The 10692-nt window shown below is 37.4% G+C and overlaps 1 protein-coding gene across 1 annotated transcript; it reads right to left on the bottom strand.

The window, feature by feature from the left end:
- Positions 1-5359: 5359 nt before the first annotated feature.
- On the bottom strand, positions 5360-10449 carry LOC113040527 (receptor-type tyrosine-protein phosphatase C-like). Its single transcript, XM_026198846.1, has 10 exons — positions 10326-10449; positions 10205-10222; positions 9861-10100; positions 9318-9512; positions 8676-8789; positions 8412-8543; positions 6377-6514; positions 6074-6223; positions 5580-5797; positions 5360-5455 (listed from the first exon to the last, which is right to left on the bottom strand). The coding sequence occupies exons 4-10, from the start codon at positions 9337-9339 to the stop codon at positions 5360-5362; spliced, it is 870 nt and encodes a 289-aa protein (XP_026054631.1). The 5' UTR covers positions 9340-9512; positions 9861-10100; positions 10205-10222; positions 10326-10449.
- Positions 10450-10692: the final 243 nt, after the last annotated feature.

Raw genomic sequence — 10692 nt, 5'->3', positions numbered from 1 at the left:
CCCCCTTCCCTCCGGGGGAGACCGCTCACGGGGACCTGCGGGAACCTGGGGGTAGGACAGACGAGGCGAGAGAAAAGGAGATGGAAGGAGGAGCGACAGGGACGAGAGAGGGGAGGGAGGAAAAAAAAAAAAAAATATTCCGGTTCCCGGACGCACTGCTGCTCGGCCCTCCACCAGCTGGGTGATCTCCTCCGCGGTGCCTGGCGGTGGCACTGGACGGCCCTCGGCGGACGGCACGACACTCCTCCGCCGCCCGATGGAAGGCGACGGCTCCTCCGATTTTGGGCAGCGGCAAGATTCCCCCGTTCCCTGCCCCTCCGGATTCCATCACGGAGGTGGCAGGCTCCGGCCCCCTGGCGAACGGCGCCGACTCCTCCGCTCCCTCACGGACAGCAGCCGCCCCTCCATATCATCCCCGGGAACTCGCTCCAGCCCACCGCCTCGAGCGTCCATGGTGGCACATACTTCGCCAGCTCGAGGGCACCGCGGATTCACCACAGCGGCGAGGAATCTTCAGCAGCGCGTCCCTCCTTCTCCCGGGCTTCGGCACCACTGTAACGATATTGTATTCGTAATCATCGGGAAGAAGGAGGCGGGAACCGGCGCACAATAAAAACACTTTAATAATTCAAAAATAAATACAAAACAGCGCACCAGCCCCTCACGGACGACTGGTGCGCATAAATAAAAAGCAAACACATAAAATAATGTCCCAGGCCTGGTCCTCTCTCGTCCTTCACGGTCGTCGCTCCAGTTTTATATCCTTCCATCTCCTACGTGGGACTCGATACTGGCGGTGGGGCGCAGGTGCAGCTCATCTTCAATCACTACACCTGGCCTCACTCCTCGTTCCCACGCCTCTCGGCCCCGCCCCACTCGCCACACATACGCAATCACAATTAGAATTAATCCAGCCATTTCACATCCAGAAACACAACTATTTGGAGACATTCTATTAGACAATGAATGTCAATAACTGTCATTCGTTTTGTATAATATATTTCTCAAATTTACCAGTTTTGTGTTGTCTGTTCTTTGCTGACCTTTTACTGTTTCAGGCTCCGTAGTCATACCTAGAGCTTCTGATATTAGCCCAACTTTAATTCCTTACTACTTAAATTAATTATCCCTTAAACTAACCTGAAACACAGTTATAACTAGTTGAGTACACCTCAAACCTTAAACTTTGAAGACTCATGGTGTGTCGAAATCACATTCTTCTCTACTCTTCGCTTGTTAAGTCTGACGTCACGTGTCACCGTTTCCGTCTCCAAACGGACAAGAGAAAACAACAAAAGGTACTAATATAAACTAATGTGATATAATACTTTTACTTTTACTTTAGCTCTTAACAGAGGCAGTCGCATTTCTTTCCTCTCCTCCCCTGCCTTGCCTGCTTCGCCTGTCTCTTGTCTCGTCTACTTTGAGAGACTCTCTCTGCACTGCTTTCCTAAACTTAAAACATGGATTTGATTAATTGGTCTCTCAACGCAATTGACACCATCTTCTCGACGAGGAGCTTGGGTTCAGGGGAACCTGACTGCCCTGCCAGAACGTTTGCAGCTGGCTACACGATGGATGCATGGGCGAATTGGCGGGTCGTGTGTCTGGCGGCTCTTTCCGTGGAGGACATTGAAGACATCTACCTATTCGGAACCATGATAACAGGTCTTCTGCTGATTGGATTAAGCTTTGCCCTGGGTTATCGGAAAATTAAGAAGACGGGACCAGCTGTCCAAAGCCTCACAAGGCTGCCCATCATGATTGAAGCAGTGGGCAGAGCGGTCAGTATTGAGACTGAGACTATTAACCGCAATATGGATAACATCACGGTGAAGCTCACGGCTTTGGAAAGGAAATTGGAGGATTTAGAAACCAAAAAAGACAATCATAGTGACCGTTAAATTGGAATGCGGCTACTAGACCAAAACAACTGGTATCTTATCTTCTTTCGGCTCCACTCCCAGCTTGGCCTTGGCTGGATAACAAATTTTGCCCTTGGAAAGCATGGCAACGAGACGCTCTGTGTCCCTCAACACGTTTCCCACAGACACCGGGATTGTTGTTGACTCTGTCTAGGACCTGACCAAGGCTGTCTCCATGGCAACTTGCTGTGACGCTGTATAATCTGTGGACTGAGGCATCTAGAGAGAATCGCAACTCTCCAGGCCTACTAATACACAAACTCTTACACATACAGATATGCACTCACCTCCCCACCCCCATCCCCCACATTCGCCGCTTTGTTCCGCCAGTCTGTCAAGTGGGTCCGTGACCATCGCTTTCTAGCTGCAGGGTAGGACGGCTGCTGCCTGCACTGGATTACCTCGACCCCCCCAATTTATGTCCCCAGTTGCAGAGTCTTGTGTTTATGGTGTATGTGCTTTTGTTGCTGAGGTGTTTTTTCATATTCCCATACTGTACTCCCAAAAGGAGCATAGTATGGGTGTTGTTGTTTTTTTTCTCCTCACTTTCCCAATGTTATGCTGTATTTCTTCCTCAATTCCCTGTCTTCCTGTTCTGTCTACCCCATTGTATGTATGTTGTGTATGTATGGACAGGTTGATGGCTAATTTTGCTGGTACTTGTGACTAGTGACAATAAAGGGCTACTACTTATAATACTAGCGAAAAAGTTATAATCTTAACTTAACTTAACTCCATACCGAAGTCCCAGATAGCCAGACACTGAAAATACAAATATAAAAAATATATCTAAAAATTATTATGTTTGGGACGCTGTGAGCACGGAGACTGTATTGTACATCGTAAGTTTGAAAGTGCTTAGCTTAAATGATTAATATGAACAAACAGTGCTTATAAATGACTGCTGAGGTCGTATTCTCAAGTAAAGCAAGTTGAGGCTTGGACCCGGAAACAGCGCTTCTTAACGTCATCACATAGTCTGTGATAAACAGTATGCGAGGCATGTAGTATGTCCGAATTCATAGACAGGAGTCTTGGTGATGGAGATGCTGTGCACTGGCAGAGGAAAACTGGCAGTATAAAAACAGGGGTTTTCGGTCTAAAATAGTCTTAACTCATCCTTTCACAATTGTAAGCCTTAAAAGGTTTTAAAACAGAGCAGGAAATCTTAAGTTCATCAAGGAAATAAATGTATACGCACTGCCAAAAATGAATGTCTTCCTGAGTTTTTGTCACAATACAAATACAAAAACTTACTTCCATTTACAAATGGCTTTTATCACATAGTGGAGAAATATCTCAAAAAAGTCTATGCAGCTTTGTTTTAGCATAATGAACCTGATGAATTAGCTTAAATTGAATAAGGCAGTGCCTTGAGTTAATATGGTATTTATGAATATTGTCTAATTCAGTAACCCAGAGTATGTTACTTATTTCACCTACTTGAGGATCCCATTGTACGCCTTCTAGAAGGTTAAATCTTGAATAACAGTGAGTTATGAAGTAGATTATATGTCAGTTGTCGTGCTGTCTAACCACGTTAGGATAGTTTGAAGCAAAATAATAAAGCATAATAATAGAGAAGTTTGAAAGAGCCATTTTACCTTCAGCTTTAGATTCACAAAAGTGTTTTTACTTATTCTGTGGGCTTTATAGTTTTACAAAAAAGGAATAATAATTTGCTTAAAAATATTAGGCAAAAAATAAATAATTTAAAAAACATTAACCCTTTATAACAAGAAAATAGGGCCAAAACTTAATAATTTTTTGCACTTTGGCCACTAGAGGGGGAAAGTTGGCTTTGAAGAATGATTGAAAATTATTTCTATCCTCAATTCCTAAATATGTAAATTGAGACCCCTGATTTTAAATGGATAGTGTTGAAGAACTGAAAGTAATTGCATCTTTAAAGGCATTCATTGACCAGTTTATTCTGTATTCTGAGTATGTACCAAAGTAAGAGATAGTTTCTATGATGACTGAAATAGTAGACTGAGCTTATACTGGATAACAGGATATCATTGGCATATAGCCTACTGATATTAAACTTAGGCAAATAAAAATAAATAACGCAGGTCTATATGAAATGATGCATGCCAAATAATTATAGAAAATGATCCATGGTAAATTTATTCCTTTTTTTCAGTTTTTAATACATTCACTACTGAACTAATACAAGTAATTAGTATTACTACAGAACTGATGTAAACAATTATGTGGAATAAAGTTGTAATGTCTTCTCTGCATCCATTGCCTCTTAATTCCTGTACTTGTGTACTTCCATAACACATCTTGTTCAAATTTTCAGACAAGCGAAGATGTCCTGATATTTACACCTCAGTTCTGTATTGCACTGCATTTATGGTCCATTCATTTGTTAACATAATACTGTAAGGCAAGCTAAACAAATCTTTAACATTAAATGCTGATAGAAAAGGTAATACATTTACAGGTGTTCTCTTTTCTGTCCCCAAAGAGTATTTGGATGCATTTAATCACATTTAAAGATGACTATCATTACATAATGTAACAAAATCTTTTATTTTTGTAAATGTAACTTTTTTTCTTTTATTTTTAAGTGTTAACAAAATGGAAATTTTCAAGTGTGAATTAAGCATAAAAATTATTTTTGTGGTCACCGTAAAGAATGTCCAAAAGTTGTGCTTCCTCTGGATATGCAGTCATCTATTCTGATGATACACTGATTTTAATTTTTTATATTTGTCCATAAAACTGCAGCCATTCATATTCACTCCCTCGTCTGTTGTTTTGTCTCCATTCTCTGTACATGCATCGGAACATTCACATACACACAATCTTTATCTTCTCTATCTTCTCCATCACTGTGGAGAGAAATTCCATTAGAAATATTGATGAACATTTGATGAACGTTCACAGAAAACATTGTGTCTTAAGAGTTCAGAGGACAGCTGGTATTTACTGTGACACTGACCGCTTTCTTTTGAAAAGGTACTTTTTGAAGAGCAGAAAGAGCAGCGCAATTGATGTCACAACACCCAGGAAAACCAGGAATCCAGTGACAGCCTTATCGTTATCTGAGGAAGAAACACATGAAACTAGGCTGAATAAACTGCTTCCAGTATATTGGTACATTTAAATGTGCAATCTTCAGTTGTTTTCTTCATTAAAAAGGTTTTGCACAAAGAAATAAATGCCATATCAGCAGCCTAATAAAAGTGGTTTATTTAACAAAATTGTTGAGATCATGCTGAGATCCCATGACCAGCCAAATACTCAGTTTATCTTTATCCTAGCATCCCCCATGTTTTTGAATACTTAAATGCTTGCAGAATATATATACGTGTGTGTGTGTGTGTGTGTATTGGCCATATTAACTTTAAAGTTTAAAGCACTTTGGGAAGGATGATCCATGAACAGATAACAACGATAGAGCTGAACTGAAATGGCAAATATCAATAGTTTGGCTGGAATGAGAAAAGGTTGTTCTTACACTGAGTAGTAGCTTTAGAAGTAATGGAAGCTGAATGTTCTTTATTCTTGGCTGTAATCTGAAAATAATAAATATTTACTGTGAAACAAACATGAAAACATCAAATAAACAGCAATTCCAACACTTACTCTTTGGCATGCTGAATGACAGATGGTGAAAGAGATTAAGTGGGATTTAGGTACCTTAATTTTATATGTTGTAAGGTAGTAAAGATCTTGAAAATGAAATGAACATTTAGTTTTGGGTTTGGTGATTAGAGGCTCTCCATTATATGTGATTTCAGCTTCAAATATTCCCTCTCCTCCATTCCAGACTATCTTTGGTCCCTTGTTTTCACATTTTATTTCAAGAGAATTGTGAGAAGGGTGAGTTACTTCAATTTCTGATCTGAAAATGGGCTCTATCAAACAGAATGAAACAAAACAGATTTTAGATACACAATGACCTATCATTTACATACAGTTAGCATTTAATTGTAACATTTATGAAAACTTCATTCATTTATTCATTTAGCCGATGCTTTCAGCAGTAAATTGTTATTTGATTGTAGAGATTAAATTATTAACAATACACATTGTAGATAAAAAATGCATGGGGTAAATCTTAATATCCACTAAATAACTGCAAAATGAAGAATGACAGAAGGAAGAGAAGGAATAAAAAAAAAATATCTTACTGTCAGAAAGCGTTGTACTGTAACCAGTGTAAATTACATAATTTGTTTGGTTAACTGTTCCAGTAATACTGCATGTATAGTCTGTATATGGCAATAATCCAGTAATACTACAGACTGTACTAGTGACACTGTCTTGTGTACAGCTCCCAGCTGAAAAGACAAAATATACCTGAATAAGACACTGAACATCTATTACCTTTTCTAATATCATAAAATACTCTAGAGTATTATTACAGATAATGTGCTGATGATAATTTCAGTGATGGTGTATTGGTGAAACAACAGGAGAGTTTGAGCTCTTACGATGTCTCTCAGGGGTTTTGCAGCTGGCTGAATAACTGTCCCATTCAATCCCTGAGCATCGATCTCCCTCGAGTGAAGTCCAGGAGATTTCCAATGAGCTGCTGGATAGGTGCTGAAATCGCCCATTCTTTTTCCAGTCTGTAAGAAAGAAAAATAGAAATCACCAACAATTCAAAACAAATCTTCACAATAGACAATAACACAAGGCTCTCCATGACTCAAAAAGTGGTCTTATTTTGATTCCTCAGTCAAACTTGTCAGTCTATTGAATAACATTAAATATCAATATCAACTTTTGTTAAAACAAAATAACATCCTTAAAATGTAACAAACAAACAGATGAAAATAAATAAATAAAATAATAATCTTTAGTTTAATTTATGCCTTGCCGTTTGAGTGAAGTCAAAATGATACAGTAAGTTTCCTGATGAAAAGAATGGAGTTAAAATTCACTAATAAAACATAGTGGACAAATTAAAAGAACAAAACCAAATATGTTGTTATAATATAATGATAAAAACCCTTTGATTGTTAAACATTATATATTTTTCATAAATATATTTTCATATAATATTAAGCCTTTTAAGTGCTGTTTGAAATCTTCTAAAATTAGCCTTTTCTCAGGCTCCGTTCAGTTAATTCACTTTAATGAAAATAACTTATTTATTGGCATTAAATTACTGCAGAAGCCTGACAAAAACTGCTCAGTTTAGAAGAACATTTTAAATGGCACTTAGAGGTTTTTGCATCTGAACTCTTATCTAAATATATAAATATCTATGTTAAACATCATTTGGGGAATATCTGAAAAAGGACTGAAATGTTATAGGGGCTAAATAATTTTGTCTTTGTATGGGTGTCCAAACTTTTGGTCTGTACTTTATGTATATATATATATTTTTTATTGTGAATTTTGTTTTTGTTGAATTTTCATGTCAATCCATGTTCATTTTTTACTGTGAAACTGCGCTGTCACTTTAATTCAGTGTGTGCAGCACAGCAAAAATTGACTTGGTACGTAATGATCGACGCACCGCTCCTGGAACACACTGACGGACCGCAACCGTGTGCAGTGTGAACGCTCTGATCCGTTAACATGGGTGCATAAAAAAATACTCAACTCAGAGTCACGTCCACTTTTAGGGGAAAACTAACCGCCATACAGTATTTGATCGAGGAAGTGGACTAATCTTACAACATGCCAAAGAGTTGTTGTGTGGTTGGGTGCACCAATAATGTTTGTAAACCCCCAAATTTGAAATTCATGGCTAACGTTACCTGCCATCATCATCAATATCTTGCTGCTAAAGCTATGAAAAACTAAAAATGTTAAATCACTTGAATAAGGCCATAAAACACATACATAACATTGGTTCCCGGGACTGTTGAGAACTGGAGCTTGTAGCCTAGAATTTTTCTTTCTAAATTATGTGAAAATCATCTTGCTTACTCACTCACAGAAAACAATATATTGATTTAAATTTTCTAAGACACTTTTTGTTGGTAAAAGTCATATGTGAGTAGGCGTCAAATATCATGAATATCACTGTGATTTACACCTGAGAAGACAAAGCCCTGCATAATGAGCTGCATAATGAGCCTCTCAGTCAACTGTGCTACTGTGAGTGAGGAGTTACAATAAAGAATGTGAGGACAAAATAAAATTATATAATTTTATGTTTGTAGTTTATTTGGAATATATTTAATTATCCCACAACATAATTTAATATCCACTTGGGGGAGCAGTTAAACAGTTTATTAGGAATAATCAGAGTGACGTGACATTCAGTCAAGTAATGGTGACCCATACTCAGAATTCGTGCTCTGCATTTAACCCATCTGAAGTGCACACACACAGCAGTGGGCAGTCATTTCTGCTGCAGCGACTGGGGAGCATCTGTCATCTGTCCGACTTTAGTAATATATATATTTATTTGATAGTTATCATGACATTACTGGTAAATATTCCCAGGTGTGCAAGATAAAAAAAGGAAGAACTCTGAACCAGTGCCATCTGTGTTTGAAATGAACTCACCACATTTGATCTGAATGTGGAGCTCATGACTCTTGATGGGTTGTTTCTCACGAGGATATTCTCCAGTGCAGCTGTAGTGTGTGTTTAGTAATAATAACACTGGGGTATTTAAACTATAAACTGTGCCCTTTTCTGATAAATAAAGAAGAGAAAATTAATTAATCATCTGCTTGTCTGTTTAATCATCAACGAATATATATGACTACAATAAAATAAAAAGTGATTAGGAATTCACAGTGCCATCAAAACATTTCCATTACTTACTGTTCTCAATATTGATGCAGTTGATGTTAAGCAGTGCAGCATTACATCGTTCTGGTTTATTCATCCATTCAAACTGAGAGGGAATAGTTTCAGTGAAGGTTATTTGCGGCTTGACTGAAACACAAACATTCAGTTCATTAAAAAAATAATAATAATAATAATACAGATCAAACTTTTCAAGTCACATCACAAACACATCAGCAACAAACAGGAAACATGACAGTGAATTTGAATTAAGGCAGCAAACACAATGTGGAATTAGAATTCAAGAAAAATTAAAATTGTAACATTTGTGTAAAACTTTGTTTGATTTAATTTGTTATGAAATACAACATATATGGGATACTTATACGCAAAGAAACAGATATTAAACATATATTCATAATTAGTGTTTTAAAAATGCATCTACTGAAATGTATAATGTATATCATTATATTTAATTCAGTCATTTTGCAATTAATGACAATAAAATTAAAATTGAGAACACTCATGTGTGTTGTGACCAATTCAAATTCACACTCATGAAAAAACAGTCAATTCTACATCATGAGAGAGAGTGAGAATGATTTATCATTCATCATTATTCTACAGACAAAATTGAACTGAATAATGATCCATCTGTTGAGTTTATTAAATACCAACCTGGGGGCAGATCAACATTCATTGTGTAGTTACATGTGTCCAGTACAACGGTGTGTGTGTGTGCACAAGAGTTTTGCTCCGTTATTTTAACACATTCAGTCAGATTCCATTGAATACGAGTGAATTCTCCTTTCAAACACACTTCATTATCTGTCACGCTTGTCACAACAGTTCTTTTAAGAGCTTCTACTTTTTCTGTACAAGAAATGAAAGACAAATATAAATACATATTACTTCACAATATCTATTCAGCAACATAATACAAACACAGTTCAAAAACCTGAAATATTAGAATTGTTATTGCTCTCTATGCTGACAAAGGATATAATACAAAGCCCTCAAAGAGTATTTGGAGACTTAAAAATCAAGTTTAAAAATGACATTAAATCATTGCATTATGTAAACAAAATATGAATCTGTTAAGTGTATTTAACAAACTGGATATTTTTGAGGTCATTTATTGAGGTCACTGTAAATTATGTCCAATCTGAGTCTATTTCAGTTTGTTTTAATTGATGCAGAAATCTTCTTTTTCACACTTACTACTGGAAGTAAAGCTGTTGTTTCCACTGAGTTTACAGTCATCCACACTGACGATGTACACAGTGCATGGTTTTAACCATTCAAAAGGAATTTTAAAGACAGTCTGGTCAGATATTTGCTCAGCACGAATCTCATTGTGCTTCTCCTTTATCCTGATTGTGTAAATTTGGTCCTTAGAGCCGGTGATATTCACCACATGAGCTTCATTTTCTTTCACACTCTTCAAAACGCTGTACTGACCTGTGTGTAAGTGTGTATGAACAGACACAAATTCATAAGAAGAAACTGTGTCTTGAACAACACAATTAAAGTTGACTTCACACAACAGACAAACAAATACTCACATGGGCTTCTTGTGGGACCTGAGAAAAACACATATTTAAATGTTAATCATCATAAATCAAGCAATTTTGTCTCAATAAACATTAATAATTATATCAGAGAGCACAAGTGTTGTGGAGTTACCCGTGATGCTGGTGGATGTGTGTAAGGTTGAGGTGGGTTGTGTGGAGGTGAGAGATGTGATGGTCGTGATTGGAGGTGAGGTGATGGAGTCATTACTTGGACTTTGTTGAGCTGTTAGTTGACAACAAAAGAGTTAAACATGACTAACCAGACTAAAGATGTGCTGCTAAGTTTGATTAATGAATAAATAACACATTTCAAGAAGGAAATCATTACCTAGATCTGGTAATAGTGAGGTTTGTGTTTGAGTGTGTGAGGGTGAGGGGGCTGATTCTAAAGGAAATTAAAGTTCAATTTTGTCTCAATAAACATTAATAATTATATCAGAGAGCACAAGTGTTGTGGAGTTACCCGTGATGCTGGTGGA

This window comes from Carassius auratus, chromosome 22 (genome assembly GCF_003368295.1).
Source record: "Carassius auratus strain Wakin chromosome 22, ASM336829v1, whole genome shotgun sequence".
NCBI lineage: Eukaryota > Metazoa > Chordata > Actinopteri > Cypriniformes > Cyprinidae > Carassius > Carassius auratus.
Note: the sequence above shows the minus strand (reverse complement) of the source record. Positions and strands in the feature narration are given on the sequence as shown.